General features: G+C 37.3%; 2 protein-coding genes and 1 long non-coding RNA gene across 3 annotated transcripts; 2 read left to right on the forward strand and 1 right to left on the reverse strand.

Annotated features, from left to right (window-relative positions):
• Positions 1-71: 71 nt before the first annotated feature.
• On the reverse strand, positions 72-4011 carry tppp2 (tubulin polymerization-promoting protein family member 2). Its single transcript, XM_023284284.3, has 4 exons — positions 3855-4011; positions 2621-2812; positions 2079-2232; positions 72-1154 (listed from the first exon to the last, which is right to left on the reverse strand). The coding sequence occupies exons 2-4, from the start codon at positions 2809-2811 to the stop codon at positions 963-965; spliced, it is 537 nt and encodes a 178-aa protein (XP_023140052.1). The 5' UTR covers position 2812; positions 3855-4011; the 3' UTR covers positions 72-962.
• Positions 4012-6548: 2537 nt separating this feature from the next.
• On the forward strand, positions 6549-10108 carry ftr84 (finTRIM family, member 84). The gene is made up of 7 exons (XM_023284278.3): positions 6549-7256; positions 7484-7579; positions 7792-8025; positions 8313-8469; positions 8556-8612; positions 8716-8769; positions 9202-10108. The coding sequence occupies exons 1-7, from the start codon at positions 6684-6686 to the stop codon at positions 9741-9743; spliced, it is 1713 nt and encodes a 570-aa protein (XP_023140046.2). The 5' UTR covers positions 6549-6683; the 3' UTR covers positions 9744-10108.
• Positions 10109-10530: 422 nt separating this feature from the next.
• On the forward strand, positions 10531-12748 carry LOC129348831 (uncharacterized). Its single transcript, XR_008601545.1, has 2 exons — positions 10531-11673; positions 12332-12748. It is a non-coding gene; the product is annotated as an uncharacterized LOC129348831 (long non-coding RNA).
• The last annotated feature ends 13149 nt before the right edge of the window (positions 12749-25897 follow it).

The raw sequence follows: 25897 nt of genomic DNA on the forward strand, positions 1-25897 counted from the left end.
TACAGAAAAGTATATCAAGTTTATATTTAATAATACTTAAAAAAAAAAAACACTTCAAATTAAAGCTAATGTCATGTCCAGAAGTTGTTTTAATAAAATGATGCATTACATAACATGCATTTAAATTCTGTAGACAATATATAGAAATTTTCTTAAATGTGGAATGTTTGAATTATGAATTAAAGCACCCAAATGAGTTTCTTCTGCAATCATGTTACTCTGCAGAATGCTGCAATGTAAATATAAGATAAATAACCTTGTCCATGTAAGATAGATATTTTGACGCATGTTTCGACATTTATTCAGTTTTACACTGACGTTTCTTTAAATGCATTTTCATTCAGGGAAAAAATGACATTCTGTATTCCTATAACCTAGGAAGAAAAGAAGACAACACGAAATGACACGAGTCTTAATAATCACCACAAGATGACAAAGGAAGACACTGACTGTTTATGGGTATTCTATACATTTTAGCATCATCCAAGTCTTTATCCTTTACTATTTATTACATTTTGCTAGATAATATAATTTTTAAAAAATGCATTTAATGATATGAATAGATTCCATAACAATGGACACTGATTGGTCATGTAGCAGAGCATATTGAAATATAAAGCTTAGTGAGTGAAAGTTGTGTCATTTTTTGGAACCAGCAAAGTCAGCCTTTGTTGCATTGAGGCAAATGAGTAAAGCAGCACGCTCTATCAGAGCATTTACACCAGCGGCTACAATAAGGCACAGTGTTAGTGCATAGTGCAAAGCAAATAGTTCTGTCCTTCAGTCCCTGTAAAACAACACAAAATATACACAACAGTATTAGTCACACATGCTACATTCCAATAAATAGTTTTCCTCATTTGTTATGTCTTTAAAAACAGGGAAGGCAATACATGTTGTTCTCTTAGGACCCTTAATTCAGGTTACTGGTGAAGCAAAGTTTGTATAGATTCTCAGCAGGATTATGCTTCTTTCACTTTGTCATCATAGGTGCCGCTGCCCTTGTAAGCGGACACGTATCCACTGGTGTCTGGGATGTCCTCACGCCCGGACTTCCCTTTTCCTTTGCCTGATTCGTCGAAGCGCTCCTTGTGTGAACCGGTGTACTTGGTGGTGTCAGTCAGTCTGTCCACTGCTGCTGCCTTCGCTACTTTCTAAAATCAGTTGAAAGTTAGAGTAAAAGCTGTTATCATAAAGAGGCATTTCACTCATGTAAAAACAGAAGCACAGACACATATAAACATTTCATCCCTATTGTTACTTAATTTACTCTGTCCCTCGATACACATTACTCCACTAATATGACCGATTACTGTGGAGGAATGTCTGTTTGAAGACGCGATGTGTTGGATCTGAATTTTCTTTGGTGCCCTCAAGTTGTAAAATCAAGAAAAACACTGTGGCAGACATCATTCAAGGATTATTTGTGGGATAAACAATAACTATGGTGCATAGAATTAGCCAGTTAAGCAAAAAGGTAATTAATGTATTGTTTTGTATCTCACTCAGAGATGTGAGTCTTGCTAGCTTCTTATCTAACCTTAAACAACATCAGACATAAACGCAGGCGTTTTCCTCATTGTACCTTTTCATTTAAAAGTGCAGCAGTGCATCACTCTGAACACTACAACATTAAACTTTGAAGGGATGCAGAGGTGCAGTTTCAGTTCAGAGCATTGAAGGCTGATAACGCTATAGTTCTGTTGTCTCCCAAAAATGAGGTTCCTGTACACTGAGCTATATTCTCAGTTAGGTTTGAGTGAAACATATTTCCAGCTGCTGCTCCTTCACATGCAACTAGCCATATATGTGATGGAGCGAGATTTGTAAGCCTGGAAAGCCAGATAATAGAGAAACTTCAAATATGTCTGTTGTCAAGAGGCACATTAACTTAAATTAAGATATTTTCCAAAGTGAAAGTCCTGTAATGGACTTAAACCACCACAACCACTGTCCCTCCCACTGCTTAGTGTAAGCTTTGTGGACCTTTCTAACTGATAACATTTACAGGAGAAAATACATGTTAAAAGTACAATTGAGAATGTCGTTCGGGAGATTTTATATTACTCAATACTCACAGTGACTCCGACATTAGTGGGTTCTCTCCCAATAATGAGACCATAGAGCTGCTGAAGTGCCTCATCTTTGTTCTTGCCTTTAAATCGTTTGGGAGCCAACTCAGTCAGGGCCTGGTTGAACTGCTCAAATGTGATTACACGAGCTGACTTCGCCCTGAGGAAACACAAAGTGACACAAATTTTTCTGATGAAAGTAACAAAATTTTAATGTCATCTGTCAAGCAGAGAGGGGAGGCTGCATACTTTGCCACGGTCTAATTATGAGATAGCTTTCAACTCAACAAGCTTTTATTGTAGTAGCAAAAGCCACCGCAAGACAAAAATTCCCCTTTTGTCTGACCACACTTTTAGAAGGGATAAAAACTTGCTGTGTAAATGATGGCATGGCTTTTGTTAGCTGTAGATTTGCTTCCACAACTAATCAAAAATAGCCGTAAATAATAAATAACCAAATTACAACCTGCTGCTTTTCTTGGTTGTGCAGCATTTGATGGATAATGAATGTTTTAGCTGTGGAAGGTGGAGTCTGGAGAAACTCTTACTTGACTTTGCTGAAAACAATGTCAACATCTGTGGTGGTGACGTTCTTGCCGTCGATGATGGTGCAGTCTTTGCAGAGCTTGGCAAAGTTCTTGCCATTCATCTCCTTCCCTGTGGCCTTGGTGTCTCCATGGACTGCAAACTTGTAGAAGGAGCTCTGCACCTCTGCTACAGAAGCTGAGCCCTCAGCCATGCTGACAGATGCACACACAGGTCATGATCAGTTCAAAATATAATCTTATAGAGACGTGTTGAAAACAGATTACACTCTTGGATAAGGTAATAAAAGAACACGAGTGAAAAGCATATGGTCTCGTTGCCCAAACCTAAAAATAACCCCTCAGAAATGGCTGACAAGTACTTTGTTTAGTTCTCATTTACTTTCCAGCCTTGTGAGGGCTTTTTTTTTTTTTTTAACATTAAAGAACACACTCAAATTCATAATGACTCTTTTAGCTAAATTGCTGCCTTGCCTGCCAAGAAATGCCTGCCGTGATTATCACTTCAATTTTCTCCCCGTCTCGCATACACATATATGCAGAAACACACTTTCGCATCCATCATTGTGTTAGTGTTACTAAAGCTGCTCTCAAGCCAATTTAATTCAATCAACTTAATCTCCAAATGGCTCCTACAATGTTCACTCTGCAGTGAATGAACAAAACACATTCCCTCTCTCGCGCCACTCTTCTCCTCTGCACAAACTTATGCATCACTTATGTCTGCTGGTTGAGCTACACTGTAAACAGTGGCATAAAAGATGATTTGTCAGTAGAATTTTAAACAAAAGAAAAAAAAGCTTATCCCAAAGTTGTTGGACTTCATCTGCAAAAAAAAGAAAGTGGATCTACCATAAATGCACTTTTCATGCATATACAGATTGAAGTAGCAGCTTGCCTTCAATTTTTATATATGTGAGACTGTGAAGAAAAATAACCATAATAACAAATAATATATAAAAGCTTGCACTTGGTCGACACTGTAAAACCACTAAAAGGTCATTTTTAGAGGAATCGTAAATATCTCACTGAATCTAACTCTACTATTGTGTCTAAAAGCAAACTTCACATAAATATTGATTACTAGAGAATGAATTAAGACATCTAGCAACTGTCGAATAGCCAGTGCTAAGACATGTTTTCTGCTGTTATTTGTATATGTACTAGCTGCAATGCTGCAGGTACCGCTGCATTCAACGGTGATGTAAAAAAGAAATCCCTAGAATGTAAGATGTACCTGCTGTGGAAGGATGCTGAGTAAATATTTAGGAAAATCCTGAACGGTTCTTCTTCTTCGTCTATCTTCTTCTTTTCCCTCTGCCTCTACTCCTTCCTGCCACTCCCAGGCTTTCTCACAATGACGACAAAGATGGAGGAGTGATACGGAGAGGAGAGAGGAGAGAGGAGAGGAGAGGAGAGGAGAGGAGAGGAGAGGGGAAGGGAGTGGGAGGAGGGAGAGAGTACCGACCAGCACAGTCAATGACATCATGGCCACTCAGCCTCACTTGTGTCTATTCAGTCTCATTAGCTCTCTGTCTCTCTGTACAGACTTCCCTCTGTGGAAAAATTTACCATCCTCTGTATATATTATTTTATTTTAATTTAATATTCTATTTTTTATCTGGATCTTCATGTTTTGGGATCCATTTTTACACAAATAGAGATTGTAACTCACTCCTTTTCCCCCTCTGGAATACTAAATTTAGCTCAACGCTTTCTGCCCTGCCTGCTATTAATCTCTCAACCAGCCTCTTGCTTTCTCTCCTTCTCTCTCCTACTCTCAAATAAATAATGGTTCTTAAATGACTCTTCAGAGGGCTCGCTGGTTCTTCAAAGCGCCATTCTCCAATTAAAGAACCTCTTTATCTACAGGGATGGTTCTTTGCATACTTTACGTGATTCTTTAACAGGTTCCTCATTTTTATTAGAGGCATTTGTTGGCAAGTAATAGCATAAAATTAGAGCTGCAGTTAAAAATTATTTTCATTATTGCTTAATCTGATTGATGTTTTCTCAATTAATCATCAGAAAACCATGAAAAATACCCATCACAGTTTTCCAAATCCCAAGCAGCATTATTGCAAGATGGTAATTCTGTCTGACCAACAGTCTAGAACCTAAATTATGACATGTGTTGCAATGCAAAACCCAGAAACGCTGCACAATCTTGCATTTGCAGTTCATATATGAATTGTTTTGAAATCCTTGTGTCTATAGCTGTCAAATGCATTCAGTGTTTCTGGAGTTTTAGTTTGGATCCATGACTTAATGTAAGATTTAAGGGATCAGTATTCCCCCTTACAGTGACTGATTTTGGGTTTGTGTAACTGTGCTGTTTTAATGTATTTCTCTGTAATTGGGGGGGAAAAAGGAACAACTGGCCAACAATTCTGTTCATATGGTTGTTTTTCAACCTAGGTGTAATAAGTTGATTTAAAATGCTCAATGAATCATTTATTTTGAAAAAGCACAGAAAAATAATAGGCTCTCTGCTGAATCAGCTGGGTGTACAAATAACTATTCTGGAAATGAAAGATTTTTGTTAAAGTACTTTGGAGCACCATTTATGTTGCCCAAAGGAGCCACTTTCTTTGAGTTTTCTTTGAAGCACCTTTCAGAGTTCTTTAAGAAGCTGTTTGCAGAAGTACTTCTTTTAAGAATCTTTTACTAAAAGTTCTTTGTGGAACTAAAAATGGTTCTTCTATGGCATCACTTTAAAGGACCATTTTGGTTCAATTTGGAGCCGTTGTTTTTCCGAGTGTACTGTCCTTGTCACAACAGCCCTCTTGTTTGGGTGAAGATGAGAGTGACCCTTCATAGAACAAAGGATGCTGACAACATGAAGCTGTCACATTACTGGAAAGATCATCCTGCCTCTTAGTTTCATATCACTAAAACAGAACATTGTTCCAGGTGTGTTTTATAGCAGAATACCAAGCCTGACCCAGACATAAATAACTATAGTTTCTTCAGTGACAAGGATAGTAGCGCAACAGATGCTATGACCACCACAGAACTCTGATTTCAACATCAGGAAGTTAGTATAGGATGGTGTGAAGAGACATTAGATATAGACCTGTGAAGTTTTTACAGTAAAGGCATCAGAAAATGGGGAGGTTGCAGTGTTTCTTTTTTTCCCATGTTGTATTATTATTTTTTTTAATTATTATTATTATTATTTCAAAATGTGTGGGAACCCACATGTTCTGTTTATTGTTCACAGGAAAAACAGAACAAAGGTTGTTTTGACATCAGGCACCATCATGAAACTCAATACTTAGTCAAATGGAAAACTGAGAAGCTGGAGGGTGTGAAGGACAAATGCTGTCTGACTTAGAAATGCTTACAAGTGTAGTCAGTTCCTCACCCATGATAAATACTGAATTTATCATGGGAAAAAATCATGTAAAACAATTAGAGACTATGAGATTCTTCTCTGATTTCCGAGGAAATCCCAAAAGGTTTTCTAAAGTCCTGCTTGTTACTGAACTGTTAAACAGCTTGTGGTGACATTATTAGTTTTGATGAAACTTGGTGTGTAAATATCAAAAATGCAGAGAGAAGAATCCAGCTCTCTTTTAGTTAAATACCAACATCACTCACCTGTTCATGATGTATATTATTACTTCCTGACATGAGAAATTAGATTCTTTCATATTGTATTTTATTATATATCATTTTAAACTTCACTGTATTATGTAATACGTGGCTGGAAGGAACCCAACTTTATGTTTTGCTGACAACTTGACCTTACTGTCTGAGTTTACCTGAAATTTTTGCTTATTAAATAAATGCCATCATGGTGGCAGACCTCAGTACTTTCACTCAGATGCTGAAAAAGTGATTGTGTGGGAAGACATCACTTGTGTGTTTATAGTATAAACAAAGCCTCGTCTTTAAATGTCAACAGAAAACAGCACTCTCTTGGTAGAAAAGGAGTCGCAGTGTCACACGAGGCAGTGGATAGACTCTTACTGGACCTCAATCTGACTGGCAGCACTTGACTTATCACTATTTGGTGGACTTACTTCAATCAACAATTCACGTAAGACAAACATCTATCATCATGGCTGAGTCTGGCTTCCCTTTACCACCTGATTCTATCTGTCCACTATGTGTGGACACACTGAGAGACCCGGTCACCATTCCCTGTGGTGACACTTACTGCCTGGAGTGCATCAAGATCTACTGGGACCAGTTTGACCACATGGGTGTGTACAGCTGCCCACAGTGCCGTTCGACCTTCACGCCCCGGCCTGTCCTGAGACGTAACCTGCCTGATGTCCACCACGAGCCACGGCCACAGCTCCCGGAGCTCACTCCTTTTCCCGACATGCACCGTGAATCTTTCTGCGATTTCTGTGTCGGCCGTCGCAACAGAGCCGTCAAATCCTGCCTCATGTGTTTGGCTTACTACTGTGAGACGCACGTCAAGCCTCATTATGAGTCGTCCACCTTCAAAAGGCACAAGCTGGTGGATGAGACAGGCCACCTGGACAGGAAGATCTGCCCCCAGCATGAGAAAGGCCTGGAGCTGTTCTGTCGCTCTGACCAGATGTGCATCTGTGTGCTGTGTACTGTCAGAGAGCACCGCAGCCACAACATTGCCTCAGCAGAAGAAGAGCGCACCGAGAAACAAGTGAGTCTGAATTGTTGGAGTCAGTCTGTCTGGGTCAGAGTGACACAATAATCTTTCTCTATGTTGTTTAGGCTGTATGAGTGCTATTTAAGCTCAGATCTTTCAAATGTGCTTCAGCTGTTAATTCAATATCAGAAGAAGCATTAAAACTAATATCACTAATCAAATGTATATTTTTTTTGTCTAGTGTGAAAGTTATTTCCAAAATCTTCTTCTTTTACGTTTAGAAAATCCTGGTGGTCACCCAGACTGAGGTCCAGCACATCATTCAAGAGAGAATGAAGGAGCTGCAGGACCTCAAACATAATGTGGATGTACTAAAAGTAAGATCAAACATACCTATCTGAGCATAAATTTTTGCATTTCCACTTGCTCAAGTGGACATGGTCTAAATGGCATGTGATACAATATGATACGATATGAGAGCTTTTTTTTTCTTCTTTTTAAATGCTACTTTAAAGATGATGTGATCCAATTTGCTATAATCCAATGCTAATATCAAGAATGCCTCTTCGCTGCTGACTTTACCTTCCAGAGTAATGCCCATCGAGCACAGACAGAAAGTGATAAGACCTTCCATGAAATGCTGCAGGCGGTGGAGCGCTGGAAGGCTGAAATCAATCAGATGATAATGGCCAACATGCAGACAGCAATGTCACAGGCTGAGGGCTACGTGGGACGTCTGGAGCAGGAGATAATGGAGCTGCAGCGCCGAGATGCAGAATTGCGACAGATCCTCGAAACAGAGGACAACATTCACTTTCTGCAGGTGCTGGAAGATCACACAGAGCTGCAAAAATTGTGTTATGTAATATAACAATAATGTACTGTATATCAAACTTACTAAGGCCTAGCATGTACTTTTAAATAAATCTTTTCCATTGAAACCATGAAGCCAATGTAGCATAAGAAATACTAGATTGAAGATTGACGATGTTTTTTCCTTTTTATTGCTATGTGACGATTATAGTTTGTCTGGTCAATGCTCACCGTATCTCAATTGGCGTTTCTGTCTTGTTGTAAAAATGATGTCACTCTTTATTCTTGTTAAAACAGAATTTTCCAACCCTGTGTGTTCCTCCTGAGGCCATGGTGCCCAAAGTGCTCATCAACCCCCAGTTCTCCTTTGGAGAGATGAGCAAAACAGCCTTGGAGATGAAAGAACATTTGGATGATATCTGCAAAAAGGAACTGAGCAAAATTTCCAAGACAGGTTTGTTCCAGCAGACGTTCACAGTAAACTGTATACTATGGAAACCATAAAGTGAGCCTTAACCTAATGTTGTAATATCCTCACAGTCAGTGAAACTCCTGTGTACATACTTTTGCCAAGAAATGGAGACAAACGCCTCAAAGGTAAGTGTCTGTCAGATGAGCATTTAACTTCTGATAATTTTTTTTAAAAGCAGCTACATATATTTTATCACACAATGATGCATATGTTTTCATATCCAAACAGTTCCGTCCAGGGTAGATCTCCAGGAGCCAAAAGCCAGAGCAGAGTTTTTGAGATGTAAGTAATGTATGGGTTCAATTTTCAGAATCAAAGTGTGTAAATTCTTGTGTTTTTCTTCTCCTTTTACAATGGCAACATGTATTTCTATTTAGTAGTATTGCCGTCTTAGAAATTTAGCTTTCTGTATCGATCAATTAACTATCACCTCAACCGGTTGAGGCAGATGGCCGCCTTCAATGAGCCATTTTCTGGGGTTTGGTTCCTTCCCACTGTCACTGACTGCTTGCTCATAGGAAATCCAAAGGCAACACTGAATTGTTGGATTATCTGTTCTCTGTTTTAAATTTGTAAGGTCGTCACCTTACTGTGTTAAATGCGATGAGATGAGATATGTTGTGAACTGGCACTATATAAATAAAATTGAATTGAAATTGAATTAGATGCTCCACATCAAAACATATAACTTCATGTTGTGACCATTTCATTCAGATTCCTGCAAGATGTCCTTTGATCCAAATACAGTCTACAAAGAGCTGGTCTTGTCAGATGGGAACCAAAGGGTCACCCGGAAGAAAACAGTCCAGTTTTACCCCGATCATCCAGATCGCTTTGATGGCTTCTCCCAAGTGCTGTGCAAGGAGCCTATGACAGGTTTCAGATTTTACTGGGAGGCAGAGTGGAACGGGGAGTTTTCCATAGGGGTGGCCTATAAGAGCATCAGCCGCAAGGGGAAGAATTCACACAGCCTGCTGGGCTACAATGACAAGTCATGGAGCCTCCTCTGCTCAGAATCAGGTTATTCTGCCTGGCACAACAAAACAGACAAAGACCTTCCTGATGCTCCCAGGGCGACACGGATTGGTGTCTACCTGGACTACGCAGGCAATACTGTAGCCTTTTACTCAATATCTGAGAACATGGAGCTTATCCACAGATTCAAAGCTCAGTTCAGTGAGCCTTTGTATGCTGGTTTTGGTGTGGGCTCCTCAGTTACCCTCTGCCAACTCAAGCCAAATCAGGCACCTTATTAAGCAGAACCCAGGAAAATTTTCCAATGTGAAGGGTATAAAACACACGCTGATATGCATTTCATATTGATTGTACAGTATAGAAAGTTAAGTTAGTTTCTGCATAATTAAATTTTACCAACTCCTGGGGAAAATAACTGACTTTTTGGCTGCTACATGCTCCTCCGTGTTCACCAGTTAAACCCTAAGTGTGTGTTTCTTCTGTTTGGGACCAAGCTGTAGTAGTTTTGAAGAGCTTTTTGAAAAGCTACCTAAAGCAAAGGTAGAATTCTAGGTTCATCACTGGTCCTCTCATATTATCACACTGTTTTCACACTGTTTTCATATCGACTATAGCAAATTGAATGATTAAAGCATCTAATACAGCATATGCAGATACTAGTTCTTTTGTAAATTATAATTACATTGAAAGTTAAAGCAGGGCTGCACAGTGGGGTAGTGGTTAGCACTTTCGCCTTGCAGCGAGAAGGTCCCTGGTTCGCGTCCCGGCTTTCCCGGGATCTTTCTGCATGGAGTTTGCATGTTCTCCCTGTGCATGCGTGGGTTTTCTCCGGGTACTCCGGCTTCCTCCCACAGTCCAAAAATATGCTGAGGTTAATTGATTATTCTAAATTGCCCGTAGGTGTGAATGTGAGAGTGATTGTTTGTCTATATATGTAGCCCTGCGACAGACTGGCGACCTGTCTAGGGTGTCCCCTGCCTTCGCCCGAGTCAGCTGGGATAGGCTCCAGCCCCCCCCCGCGACCCTAGTGAGGAATAAGCGGTGTATAGATAATGGATGGATGTTTGCTTCGGCATACAATATATTCTAATGTACAAAATAATTAATACGTGCATATACAATATCAAAGGATTGCTTTAACATTCAATATAATTACAATGTACAAAATAATTAATATGTACATATATAATATTAAAGGATTGCTTTAACTTTCATCCATCCATCCATTATCTATACACCGCTTAATCCTCACTAGGGTCGCGGGGGGGCTGGAGCCTATCCCAGCTGACTCGGGCGAAGGCAGGGGACACCCTAGACAGGTCGCCAGTCTGTCGCAGGGCTACATATATAGACAAACAATCACTCTCACATTCACACCTACGGGCAATTTAGAATAATCAATTAACCTCAGCATATTTTTGGACTATGGGAGGAAGCCGGAGTACCCGGAGAAAACCCACGCATGCACAGGGAGAACATGCAAACTCCATGCAGAAAGATCCCGGGAAAGCCGGGACGCGAACCAGGGATCTTCTCGCTGCAAGGCGAAAGTGCTAACCACTACTCCACTGTGCAGCCCCCGAAGCAAACATTCTAAACCAATTTTTAAATGTGATTATTTTATGTATTTGTACATGTTTTAATTTTGTGTGGAAAGTAGCTTAAGATTAAAAGTGTTTTTCTTCTACTCTCTCTCTCTTGTTCTAAATTTCCAACCCTGTTTTACCACATTCAGTCACACCCAGGGGTCCAGCCAGTTGAGTGTGTTTAGAAGTGTGCTCATTTCCACCTGTAACCAGCCAACGTCATGGTGTATGGAAGCAAATCAGACTCATCAGATTCTGAATTTTAAAAGCTGCTGAATTTCTTACTTTGAATTTTTTTTGCATCAAAATTACGTATGTGAATGTTTTATGCCTGAATTTAGCTCATCAAAATTCTAAAAACCAGTTAAAAATTCTATGTCTTCAAAATTCACCATCAAAAAATTCAATGTTCAAAATTCGCCATCAAAAAATTCAATGTTCAAAATTCGCTGTCAAAAAAATCGCTGTTCACATCCGGGGGACTCAGGCGTAAACAATCGATCCTGGCCAAAATCGAACCAACGCCCAGCCAATCACGTGGCGCTCCTCCGGTCATGTGACGCAGACGGTTCACCTCACAAGACCGGGGTCAACCACGGCTACCAGCATGAACGACGGCGCTTCAGTGAGTGTATTAATCCTTTTTGTCCTGTATGTGGTTTGTTTTTGTGAGAGTCAGTAAGCTGTAATGCATGCCGTTAGCTGCGCTAGCACAGCGTTAGCCGCGCTAATACAGCGCTAGCCACGCTAATACAGCGTTAGCCGCGCTAGCCGCGCTAATACAGCGCTAGCCGCGCTAGCACAGTAATGAGGTCATACAGACAGCACGTTCTGCAGCTGGGTAGTTGAGTAACAATTTTATAAACGCACAAATGGGTGGAAGTGTGATTTATGTGCCCAAAAATGCAGTTAAGTCACAGAGCAGTGCAAAGAAACTGGTCACCTAGCAAACTGAATTAGTCTAGGTAACACTTCGTTTATTATGTGTGTTTTCTGCTCAAGTTAATGTCCTGGTTTGATTCATTTTAAATTACTCCTGATCTTGAAAGGTTTTAAACTGTGCAGTCAAAGTAGTTACAACTGTGAGCGAATAGCTTGAAATGAACTGCCCTAGACTCCTCTGTTCATAGCCGACCACAGCATGCTATATCAAGAGTTATTGTGCAATGATAGATAAATGCAGCCCATTTTTTCAACAGTTTCCTGTTTAGTATGCGTACCCTAGATTGTTTTTGATCATTTGTTGTAGCCATTTATTTAATCTATTTTAATCCACTCCATAGCAACACCGTCTGATCTGACCAGTGTGGTGAAAGTCTGGACTGGATGGGAGACTCTACCAAGAACTCTCTTCGCTGAAGTAGTGAATGGCAGATACCTGACAGCCTCCACCTGCTATGAGACCTTACACATCCCAGGACATTACAAGGACTACGCATCATTTAAGACTGACATCCTGGCCTGTATTTGCACTTGCCAGTCAAGATATGTTAGGTGTTGTTCTCTAGTTAATTTTACTTGACTGACAAAACTAAGTGCACTTTTGGATTCCCTCCCCTACCTGTTCTCCCAACTCACCTGACAGGTTATCTGGCTCAAGTATGCGTGTTTCTGCCAGACATTTAAAGTATCTGAAGTTAAGAATATTTCTGGTGAACAATACATGCAATCACAGCATTAAAGCAGGAGTTAAAAATGAACTGGACTGTACTGACTTTATTTTCTCACTGGTGAATGGGATGAAAATCCATTGCAATATTACAAAACAGCAGCCTATAAATATATATATATATATATATATTTATTTATTTATAGGCTTTATTTATAGGCTGACAGTATATATCTATATATCTATATCTATATCTATATCTATATATATATATATATATATATATATATATATATATATATATATATATATATAGTATGCCAAATACTGTCAGAGCAAAAAAAAAAAAAAATACTGAAACTAGGTCTACGGTCCACTTAAAAAAATCTAAAAGTATTTGACATACTCAGCTAATATTTCACAGATACCATTATCTATACATGGGACAGACATATTAAGTTCCAGTAAGTTGTACAGGTTCTCTGGGGATGTGACCATTCTTTGTCGCCCAGCTGCTCCTCTCTCTGAGTGCACAGTTGCAATGTACTGATTCCCGTTTTCTTTTTCTGAGCTGATAAGATGGTGTAGCTGTGTCAGTGCATTTAAAATAGCTGGGCAAACTTCTACTTGGTTGGATAAAGCATTTAAAAACACAAGTTCTTGTGTGCAAGTGAACTCTAAGAAGTCCAGATCCAGAGGCATGCGTCCGAGAATATGCTCCAAACGAGAACAAAGTCTCACATAAAGATGATTTAACAATAGTTCCTAGAACAGAGAAAAACAAAGTTATATAATGCAAACCACCAATGGGATAAATGACTTAACCTGACTGAAAGACTAGACTGCCTCATTAGACATTTCTTTTAGAACAAATTAAGAGGAGGTTACACATACTAAACAGGAAACGGTTGAAAAATGGTCTGCATTTATCACTATCATTGCACAATAACTCTTGATATAGCATGCTGTGAAAGAATGGTGGGCTATGAACAGGGCAGTCTAGGGCAGTTCATTTCAAGCTATTCGCTCACAGTTGTAACTACTTTGACTGCACAGTTTAAAACCTTTCAAGATCAGGAGTAATTTAAAATGAATCAAACCAGGACATTAACTTGAGCAGAAAACACACATAATAAACAAAGTGTTACCTAGACTAATTCAGGTTGCTAGGTGACCAGTTTCTTTACACTGCTCTGTAGGGTTGCCATCCGTCCCTTAAAATACGTAAACGTCCTTTATTTGACAATTAATTGTTGCGTCCCGTATTGAATCAATACGGGACGCAAGTTGTTCCGTATTTTCGTAAATGCCCCGTACACGTCTGTCACACACTCATCAAAACTGCATAATGAATAAAATAAAACACAGGAAATATTAAGGGCAGCCAATTTCATCTTCGTAGGACCTTTGTAGCGAGGACCCGATGCCAGGTCCAGTGGACAGACTTCAGACATCTCTGTGTGTCCGGTCCTGTCCGGTCCTGTCTCTGGTTGCCAGGTTACAGAAGCTGCTGCACCCGCACGTTTAAAAATGTCTACACCTGAAACTCCACCACGTCTAAAGAAGCAAAAACGTTTGCAAATGTACAGACTGGAGTGGGAAGAGTGGAACCCCTGGCAATGGGTACAAGGCAAACTGTGTTTTCTGTTGCTCATGGACTGGCTGAAGTAAGGCAGCATCAGGAGACAAACATGGAGGAAACATGAGAACAGAGAGAACCCAACCAGCAGGTCACAGTTTATCATCATCTAATCATCTACTGAAGTCCATATGGTAAGTGGACATCATGATGAGATCAGCTAGATTTCCTACAGTATATGGCTGTGAATTTACCAGAGGATGCTTATAATAATGCTGATGTGGCTGTACACTCTACACTATTTTAGTGACTCAGTAAATGCCTAAGTTGGTTATTATTTTTTAATGCTTTTTAGTTTTTAATGAACATTTATTTAATAGCCTATATGTAATCAAACATGGCCTTTGCCTAAAAAGAATATTTCATTGCACAAGTAAAAGTATAATAATTTTTAAAACTGTTCAAATTATTATATGTTGCTAAAAAACAAAAAAACACAAACAAAAAACACATCATAGTAATATGTCAATTAAAAAAGCCTATAGTATAGCATGTTCCCAACAAATGTCATAGTGTAGCCTTTGGTCCAGAAAATGTCCATAGTATAGCATGTCGCTCCAAAAACGTCAGAGTATAGTCTTTGGTCCAACAAACGTCATAGTATAGCATGTCATTCAGAAAACATCATAGTATAGCATGTCGCTCTAAAAACGTCATAGAAAAGCCTTTAGTCCACAAAACGTTGTTGTGTCCCGGCTGTCTGAAGTAGGTGAGGAGCAACACAAAAACAGTACAAACGCTGGTTTCCAGAGGGTTAGACGAGTATTTATTTGAAAGACTAAGTTTACAACAACACAACATGTGAGGGAGTTAAAAGCAAATGGGTGTTAGTAAAATAAAAATAAATAAACAGAACTAAAAGTGAACTTCATGTTGACATTGATGGGCATTCCAACCAGGAACAAAGTAAAAGATAATCAATACAAAAAAACCTCTTCCTGTTCACCTCTTAAAACCCCAAAACACACCGCAGTAGCACCCTAAACTAAAACTACCAATGGGTTCCCTGTTTTCCTTTCTGAACAATTCAAAGGTCCCTCTCTGTCTCCCCACACATCCACCAACCACTGGAACACATCTCCAAAGTTCTGCTGGGCCAGCTCAGCTTCCCCTCAGAAGAAGTGCCGCCACCTGCCAGATGAAGGAGCCTTTTGAGAGGCAGCTGACATCATGATTGGACTGTACTTTGGTCTGTTCCAATCCAGCTTCAGCTCCAGAGACGGCAGGCGGGACGAGTCAACAGAGGCCGGGTGGACGAAGGCATGCAGCTGAGTACAATCCAGAAAACAACTGAGGAGGAGTGCAGTGGCCCAGGGCCAAAACAAACAGTAGCATGGTATGTCTCTTAGAAAACATCATAGTATAGCCTTTGGTATGAAAAAATGCCATCATATACATCGTATATTGTACAAATAACAAGTCGAAGGAAAGAGACATACATTGTAGAATTGTAGTAATTGTGGACTGACTGATTTACTGATTATCAGTATTTTATTGTTTTTGCTGATTTATGGTAATAAATACATTTAAAAATGGTGCTACTTTTGCTCTGAACCTTTATCTACCTGTGGTCGCTCTGTCTTCTGGAGTGATTTGATTGGTTATCCGTCACGAATAAAACTCTTTTAACTTAACATCTGTAAACAAAACAAAAATGTATCAACAAAGTTTTCTGTTAGAGTTTGTGTTCTTCTAAGTTTAACTCCAAGATTTTAAATATTTTCATTTACTGCAAATGAATATCTACTCCAAATGTTTCACTAATAATCATTATCAGCCTTAAAAACCCACAAAACACCCCTCTATACTCAACCACACTTAGTACAGTCCGGTTCCCCCTTCTATAAATCTGCTTGGAATCGTCCACTTCCTGTTTGTCAAAGTGGCCTTCTACCTGGACAGGTTTTGTTGGAGCTCATGCAGCAAACATTTTGGGTAACTGCACTTTAATATGGATGGATGACACTGAATTAGAGTCTGTTTTCATGAGACTGAGTTAAGATGTGTAGCTGTCATTAAATAGGAAATTATTTCTCAGAATTCACAGAGAAAAGTCTGAAATGTTTGCTAGGTTAGGATCCCACATGTTCTTTGGCTCAGCTAAAGCTAACTCTCTCCAACTTCTGGATCTCTTGAGTTGCTTGTTGTTAAAATATCTTGCTAGAGGTGCTGAAGCTCAGAAAGTCTGAGATGTTTGTTCAAAATCAGCTCATTCTCAAGTCTTACCTGAACTGTCCTCTTTTGTTTGAACTTTCCCTAAACTTAGGAGTTAATGACAGAGCAGCACATCCAGACTCAGTGTCATTTATGTAGAGATTAAACTTCAGTGTCATTTATTGATGTTAAAGTGCAGTTTTTCAAATGTTTGTTGCACATGCTCCCGACCAAACCAGTCCAGGTGGAAGACGATGTGAAGAGAAAGCTCCAGAGGATGAATATCACACATTTACGTTGGAAATAAATGTCCTTTCATTAGACATTGTCATGCAAAAGTTGGATTTCCCTTTAATGATGTTCAAATCTTTGTTGAGTGTTTCGTGGATGTTGGTTTCTAAATGTTTTTTGACACTCGGCCCCAAAGATTAAAACCTTTTACAGCTCACAAGCTGCAACAATTCACACATTATCAACTATCTTTCTGACTAAACTAAGATAAAAAGTGAAAAACTGCCTGATTCCTGCATCATGAATGTAAATCTTTTTGGTTTTTATGACAGTAAACTGAATATATTTGGGTTTGACATTTTATAAACCAAAACAAGAAATGAATTACTGGAGAAAACAATCAACAGATTAATGGTCAAAGAAAATGTGTTTTCCAACATATATGGCTGAATTACTCCAACATTACAAGATACATACAATTAATTCAATTTTATTTATGTAACGCCAATTACAGGTGAAATTGTCTCAAGACACTTTATTTTTCCATTTTCTGTCACATTTAAAATATGACAAAGTAAGAAATTTAAACCGCTTGACTAATCCAATTTATTATTTGTTTTTTAAGAGACTAATCGACAACTAAAATAACTTTCTCCACTAAAACTAATAAACATGAGGTCAAATAGAAGGAACAGTTTTAAATACTGCAGTCCCACGATGACAAGAATAAAGTTTCTCAACAAAAACTAAATCTGCTGGTGGATTCCGATAAAGTCCTAATAAATGATAAAGTGTGATACTAAAGGTTTGTGGTGCTAAAAATGTCAAAGTAAAGATATCAAGTTGAACATCTGGATGGAGGTTGATAAAAAATTGACCTCCCTTCATTTCTCTGGAGCCGACTCCATGGATTTTATGGATGCTGGTTAAAGACCTGCTCTTCTAGTCATCTTCCTTCTAGTTGCTGTAAAAAGTCAGTCCATCCTGGCCGACTTCAACACCTCTTCATGACAACTTGTTCTGCCTCTGACCTGGTGGAAACTCCAGAAACTCGGGAAAACCCGTGGCGACTCGAAGAACTCGTGGGGCGGGGGAAGGTGTGGTGGGTGGTGGGGGGAGGTGGGGGAGGTGGGGGAGTAGAGGGGGGAGGCCGCCACCCACCTCCCCGCCCACTCTCCGCCCAGACTCCACCCAGACTCCACCCAGACTCCGCCTTGGCTCCACCCATGTGGTCACTTTGGAAACTACGATGCCAAAGGGACGACGAATTTATTTCTTTTCATCTGATCTGTAGCTCAGTGAGTTAAGGATATGCCTGTGGAGCTGCAGGTCGCTGGTTCAAGACCAGACACTTCTTAAATTTTTTCAAAATCCTGACAAAGACAAACAAAGAAAAATGCCAGTGGTGGGTCTTGAACCGGCTACCTTCTGCTTGGTAGTCCTTCTTCTTACCCCCTGAGCTACTTGCTCAGATACTAATTCTTCTTTTTTTTGCGCATTTGTCATCTATTTTTTGTTGTTTTCGAGTTTTTTTTTTTTACCTCGGGTCTCGTCTCAACCGTTTTTCTCAGGGGGTTGGACTTCAGCGTTTGTGCTGGAGGGTTGAACCCTCAGTTCCAAGACTTTCCAAAGCCTCCACACCTCCCGAGTCCTCAGGACCTGAGCTTTCACACAGTCTGAGGGCTGAAATTTTCTAAGTCCCAAAGTAGTTCTCTGTTGGATTGAACTTTCACACAGTCCAAGGACTGATATCTTCTAATTTCCTGAGTAGTTCTCTGTTAGTCTGAACCTTTCGACAGTCTGAGGACTGAAATCTTAAAAGTTTCTCAGTACTTCTCTGTTAGTTTGAACTTTATGGTTAACAGAAGCCTTAAAACTTGTGACCATGAGTCTTGATTTCACATTTAGACCATCCATCTGAGTTCTTCTCAGACCTTCACCTGTGGGTTTTTTAGAAATCCTCAACAAACTTTGATTCTCTTCACTGAACAGTAAAGTTTGTGGAGATCAGAAGGTAACATTAGTTTGATCAATGCCTTCAACTACAAGCAGACTTTATCTGGAAAGCAGTTTTCTGAAATGAGTTCTTAGTAAATCTGTCCACAATGAAACCAAGAACATAGAAAGAGGAAATGTTTGAAGAAACAACTTGATGTTTTCATTTCAGACTAGAAAACGCTTTCAGACCTTTATCTGTTTTTGCTCTTTTGATCATTTTATTGTTTCTTCTGTTTAATTTGATCTTCTAAAGTTTAACTGGTGTCTTTTCAAATGTTTTGTCTTTAGTTTGATTCTTCTTAAATGTTTAGTTTTGCTCTTTTCTCACCTTTTATTCTTTTCTAATGTCTGATTTGATTTCCAAATGTTTTGTCTTTTTAATGTTTAATTGTTTTTTCAAATGTTTTATCGACCTGTTTGAAAAATTTCCTTTTCTTTCCCAATGTTTAATTTTTCAATTAAATCTTTAAGGTTTTTCTTTTTAAATGTTTTACACCTTTTAATGTTTAATTTTTCTTTTAAATGCTTCATTGTATTTTCTGTTTAATTCCTATTTAAAGTGTTATTGTCTTTAAGATTTAATTTTCCAATTAAACATTTAATTTTTAATTCAATGTTTTGTATTTTTAAAGGTTTAATAATCTAATTTAATGTTTTGTATTTTTAAAAATGTGTAATATTCTTGTGTAATTTTATTTTTTAAATGTTTAATTATCTAAAATATTTATTCTTCAATTTTTCATATTTTTGTTTAATAAATTTAGTTTAATTTCATGATTACATTTTGTATCTTCTGTTTATTTAATTATTTTGTCTGTTTAATATAATTTAATTGTATTTAATGTTTAATTTTCTTTTTAAAAGTTTTGTTGTATTAAATGTTTTTTTCCTTTGATTTAATTGCTTTTTTAAAATGTAGTTTATTTCTTTAATCTTTTTTTCTGTCAAGATTTTAACTTCAACTTTAGAAATGAAACAAACCCTTAAATCACAATGAAAATACTTCTGTTGTCACAATCATGAGTTAGTCAATTATTCAGTTTATCAATTGAGCTTTATTTGTTCAGCACCTTTTACACAGATGACAAAACTGTGAAAAAAGAGAAAAAACTATGCTAAAACTATGATTAAAACAAAAAACATATTTAAAAAAAAGATTTAACATCGTAATAAAATCTGTTGTGTCCAGGGGATGGAGGGACTTTATTGAAGTCTTCTTGGGCTCACATGGTAAATCATTTAAAATATAAACTTTATATTCAGTCTAAGGAAACTGCAGAGCAACAGAAGAATCAACAATATCTCCTGTTTTCTCATTTAATGAGTCGACTCTTCTTGTGCTTTCAGACCAAAGAACTACAGACTCTTCACAACCTGCTCAAACTCTTGGTACAGGACCTCACCACACGGGTCAAGAAGGTTTCTGTCTCATTTCTACTCTGAAGCTTATCTTCTCCTGCTCTAACTGCTGACAAATGTTTCTGCTGTTCTAAAGTCTGGTCTCCAGAACTTCCTAAAAACTCTCAAAGTCTCTTCTGCTGCAGGTTGCTATGTAGAACTGTTGCAGAAAACCTCACTAAACCACATGGAGGGGCCTCAAGATAGTCGTCCAAATGAAACCGTACAAAAACCAAACTAACACAACTCAAATGCTAAAGTCTCCTGCAGCCTACCAGAGAACCTCTGAGAACAGAGAATCAGGACAGGAACTCTTACCTTCTGGACAACCAATGTTGGTTCACAAACAAGAATACAGAATGTGTCTGACCAAAACCTCTAAAGACTCACTACAGCCAAGATAAAGACACAACTCAGCTGCACCAAATCCACTAATCACTGCACACATTAGCACCATGTGCTAACTGTGGCTAAAGAACCACATTTACCAAGACAACTATCCAGTACAAAGCCCTAAAACACACCAAGAAACACATTAAAGACGATTTTACTGCTGGAAGCTGCAAGCCAACGCCTAAAGAACAAAGGAAAGCAATGGAGCCAAACCCGGTTCAGTGCTGAAGGGAAGCAGAGGAAATGTTTGCCTGCAGCTAAATAAAGCAGGAAGATAGTGAGCTGCTCAGGTGTTCCTGATAACACCAAGCAGCCACCTGGACAGCCAATAGGAACACAGCTTACTGGAAGTCCAGAGGGCTGGGTTAGTGAAGGAAATTTAGTTTAAAGTTGAGGCAGAAAGTTAACAAAGAAAGTTGAAAACCACCTTCTGATACCTGAAATCTCTGAGTTTTCACACAAAGAACACCTGAACATGTCAAACTGGTTCCATAGTAGAACCATCATTGTAAAAACGTCATAGTATGGTGTGTTGCTCAAAAAACATTACGACCCGACTGTCTAGGGTCGCCGAGGAGCAACACAAAAACAGGTGGTATATTCCATCAAACATCCTTGAACATAAACTTAAAAAGTTCATTCAAAGGAATATTCCACCTAAAATCCTTCAATGTAGACCAAAAAATCTTGGTGTAAGGGAGTATTCCACCTTAAATGTAGACCTAAAGGATGGTTTGGAGTAATATTCTACTCTAAAATCTTACAATGTAGACCTAAAAGGTTTATCTGATGGTATATTCTACCCAACATCTTGGAACATTTACCTAAAAGGTTGGTTTAATGGTATATTCCCAGAAGAACCCTTGAACATTGGGCTTAATGGTATATTCCACCCAAAATACTTGTACATATACCAAGAAGTCAGTGTAAAGGAAATGTAGACCTAAAAGGATTGTTTAAAGGAATATTTAAACGATTACTTTCATTATTTAATAATCTGTTATCAGTCAGAACCCTGGCAAACTTATTTTCATCAGTTTTTTTTAGTGGAAGTCACAAATAAAGGAGCTCTTGGTTTTTCCCGGCGTTACTGAGTCCAAAGCTGCTGTTTCCACACAGAACGTTCACATGCATCCACAAACCTCTCAGCACTCAAATACCCACAGACAGGAGGCCGGCTGGGCCGAGGCTCAGCGGCGTCCTCAGACCCACGAGTCAGGGAGTCAGTGAACTTGTTGGTCCGGTTTGAAGGCCTCCATGTGGTCCAGTAGAAGTCCATGTAGTCGGTGTTGGCTTTGAACCGCAGCAACTGGCTGCCATCAGGTGGACCGGCTCGTCCTCGTAGGGCTCCTCCTGTAGCCTTGAGGGGACCACAGGAACATTCAGTAGCTGTTGGAGTTCTTCCTGTCAGGCTCATGGTAGAACGGCTCTGAAGTATCTTGTACTTGTCTAATCTGGAACAATCTAACAGCCTAAACTGTTAACAGCGGTGTAAAGAAGCAAACACACAGGCATAGATTAGGACTCAAACTAGATTTATTTTAGAAAACAAATCAGCTTAGAGGCATTTATTCACACATGTGGCTGAATAGGAGGCCGTCCAATCAAGATTCGAGGTCTTCACTCTGTAGGTTGTTTGTTTGGTGAGACTCTTGGACCTTCATCAGCTGACGTGGATGTTTGATGGTCTTCCTCTCTAGTGCCAGATGATTCATCCATGAATTCAGCAGCTACAGACTGAAATGAAGCTCATGCTGCCGTTATTGAATTCCTGTTCCAGATCAAATGTTCAGAGCTCACCTTGAATGCATGCAGTCTGCTGTCTGATAGTTTTTCTCATTGTAGTCTTCAATAAAGTCTTTTTCCTCATGTCAGGATGTGGTGAGACTCTTTCTCAGTCACTGCAGACGTCCCTCATTGTGCATCTCCAGAGAAGAAACAGAAAAACTGGTCACTGCTTCAGCATCACAAACACTCTCCAGCACTGTTCCCTCTAAGCTGCGCGCATGCGCAATTGCGCACTGCTGACACGGTCTCCGCGCACAGAAAATCTGCGCTGCGCACAAAAAAAAAATCCAACCTAAATTGTAAATAAAATAAACACGTAACAATTCATTCTGTGCTATTTTTCAGTGTGAGTCAGTGAGTGACCAGTGACTGGCTGCTGCAGCCAATGATGTGATTCACATACGTATTTACCATAGACTGTATATAATGGTATTTACGCAGCTAATCAACGTCAGGCGTCCTTATGTGCAGCCACCGTTGTTTTCATAGATATGAATGAGTAGATAGGATATGCCCCTTTGAGCTGCGTGCTACTGCGAGGCTAAGCTAGTGGGAGCAAAGTTTCAGTGCATTCCGTTGATGTAGACGGCGTGAAAACGGAAACGAGTATGCCGGCTCACTGTGCTGCATACAGTTACACACTACGTCGTACGATTGAGACAGACAGTCTGAGGACTGAAAACCTAAAAGTTCTTCAGTAGTTCTCTGTTAGTTTGAACCTTCAGACAGTCTGAGGACTGAAATTTTAAAAGTTTCTCTGTAGTTCTCTGTTAGTTTGAACTTTCTGGTTAACAGAAGCCTTAAAACTTGTGACCATGAGTCTTGATTTCACATTTAGACCATCAATCTGAATTCTTCTCAGACCTTCACCTGCGGGTTTTTTAGAAATCCTCAACAAACTTTGATTCTCTTCACTGAACAGTAAAGTTTATGGAGATCAGAAGGTAACATTAGTTTGATAAATGCCTTCAACTACTAGTAGACTTTATCTGGAAAGCAGTTTTCTGAAATGAGTTCTTAGTAAATCTATCCACAATCAAACCAAGAACATAGAAAGAGGAAATGTTTGAAGAAACAACTTGTTTTCATTTCAGACTAGAAAACGCTTTAATACTTTTATCTGTTTTTGCTCTTTTTGATCGTTTTATTGTCTCTTCTGTTTAATTTGATCTTCTAAAGTCTAACTGGTGTCTTTTGAAATGTTTCGTCTTTAGTTTGATTCTTCTTAAATGTTTAGTTTTGCTCTTTTCTCACCTTTTATTCTTTTCTAATGTCTGATTTGATTTCCAAATGTTTTGTCTTTTTAATGTTTGTTTTTTTAAATGCTTTATCGGCTTGTTTGAGTTTCTTTTTCTTTCCCAATATTTAATGTTTCAATTAAATCTTTAAGGTTTTTCTTTTTAAATGTTTTACCACCTTTTAATGTTTAATTTTCTTTTTAAATGCTTCATTGTATTTTCTGTTTAATTCCTATTTGAAGTTTTATTGTCTTTAAGATGTAATTTTCTAATTAAACATTTAATTTTTTAATTAAATGTTTTGTCTTTTTTGGGGGGCCTTTTTTAGCTTTTTATTGGATAGGCGTAATGAGAGACAAACAGGGGAAAAGAATCGGGGGGAAGACATGCAGCAAAGGGTCAGGAGCGGGATTCGAACCCGAGCCGCTGCGTCAGAGACCAGCCCCTGTACATGGGTCACCTGCTTAACCCGTTGAGCTATACAAGTACCCATGTTCTGTCTTTTTAAAGGTTTTATGATCCAATTAAATGTTTTGCATTTTTTAAAATGTTTAACATTCTTCTTGTTTAATCGTATTTTTTAAATGTTTAATTCTGGAAAATATTTTATCTGTAATTTTGAATATTTGTATTTTAAAAATTTTGTTTCATTTCATAATGACATGTATTGTATATTGCTGAATGATCTCATTCAATATTTTTGTCTGTTTAATAGAGTTAAACATTAAATTACATTAAATTATATTAAACAGACAAAATATTGAATGAGATCATTCAGCAATATACAATACATGTCATTATGAAATGAAACAAAATTTTTAAAATACAAATATTCAAAATTACAGATAAAATATTTTCCAGAATTAAACATTTAAAAAATACGATTAAACAAGAAGAATGTTAAACATTTTAAAAAATGCAAAACATTTAATTGGATCATAAAACCTTTAAAAAGACAAAACATTTAATTACAAAATTAAATGTTTAAAAAGACAAAACATTTAATTACAAAATTAAATGTTTAATTAGAAAATTACATCTTAAAGACAATAAAACTTCAAATAGGAATTAAAAAGAAAATACAATGAAGCATTTAAAAAGAAAACTAAACATTAAAAGGTGGTATATGTATATATAATTTAATTGTATTTAATGTTTTCCAGAATTAAACATTTAAAAAATACAATTAAACAAGAAGAATGTTAAACATTTTAAAAAATGCAAAACATTTAATTGGATCATAAAACCTTTAAAAAGACAAAACATTTAATTACAAAATTAAATGTTTAAAAAGACAAAACATTTAATTACAAAATTAAATGTTTAATTAGAAAATTACATCTTAAAGACAATAAAACTTCAAATAGGAATTAAACAGAAAATACAATGAAGCATTTAAAAAGAAAACTAAACATTAAAAGGTGGTATATGTATATATAATTTAATTGTATTTAATGTTTTCCAGAATTAAACATTTAAAAAATACAATTAAACAAGAAGAATGTTAAACATTTTAAAAAATGCAAAACATTTAATTGGATCATAAAACCTTTAAAAAGACAAAACATTTAATTACAAAATTAAATGTTTAAAAAGACAAAACATTTAATTACAAAATTAAATGTTTAATTAGAAAATTACATCTTAAAGACAATAAAACTTCAAATAGGAATTAAACAGAAAATACAATGAAGCATTTAAAAAGAAAACTAAACATTAAAAGGTGGTATATGTATATATAATTTAATTGTATTTAATGTTTTCCAGAATTAAACATTTAAAAAATACGATTAAACAAGAAGAATGTTAAACATTTTAAAAAATGCAAAACATTTAATTGGATCATAAAACCTTTAAAAAGACAAAACATTTAATTACAAAATTAAATGTTTAAAAAGACAAAACATTTAATTACAAAATTAAATGTTTAATTAGAAAATTACATCTTAAAGACAATAAAACTTCAAATAGGAATTAAACAGAAAATACAATGAAGCATTTAAAAAGAAAACTAAACATTAAAAGGTGGTATATGTATATATAATTTAATTGTATTTAATGTTTTCCAGAATTAAACATTTAAAAAATACGATTAAACAAGAAGAATGTTAAACATTTTAAAAAATGCAAAACATTTAATTGGATCATAAAACCTTTAAAAAGACAAAACATTTAATTACAAAATTAAATGTTTAAAAAGACAAAACATTTAATTACAAAATTAAATGTTTAATTAGAAAATTACATCTTAAAGACAATAAAACTTCAAATAGGAATTAAACAGAAAATACAATGAAGCATTTAAAAAGAAAACTAAACATTAAAAGGTGGTATATGTATATATAATTTAATTGTATTTAATGTTTTCCAGAATTAAACATTTAAAAAATACAATTAAACA

The sequence above is a fragment of the Amphiprion ocellaris genome, chromosome 4 (assembly GCF_022539595.1).
Source record: "Amphiprion ocellaris isolate individual 3 ecotype Okinawa chromosome 4, ASM2253959v1, whole genome shotgun sequence".
Classification (NCBI taxonomy): Eukaryota; Metazoa; Chordata; class Actinopteri; family Pomacentridae; genus Amphiprion; species Amphiprion ocellaris.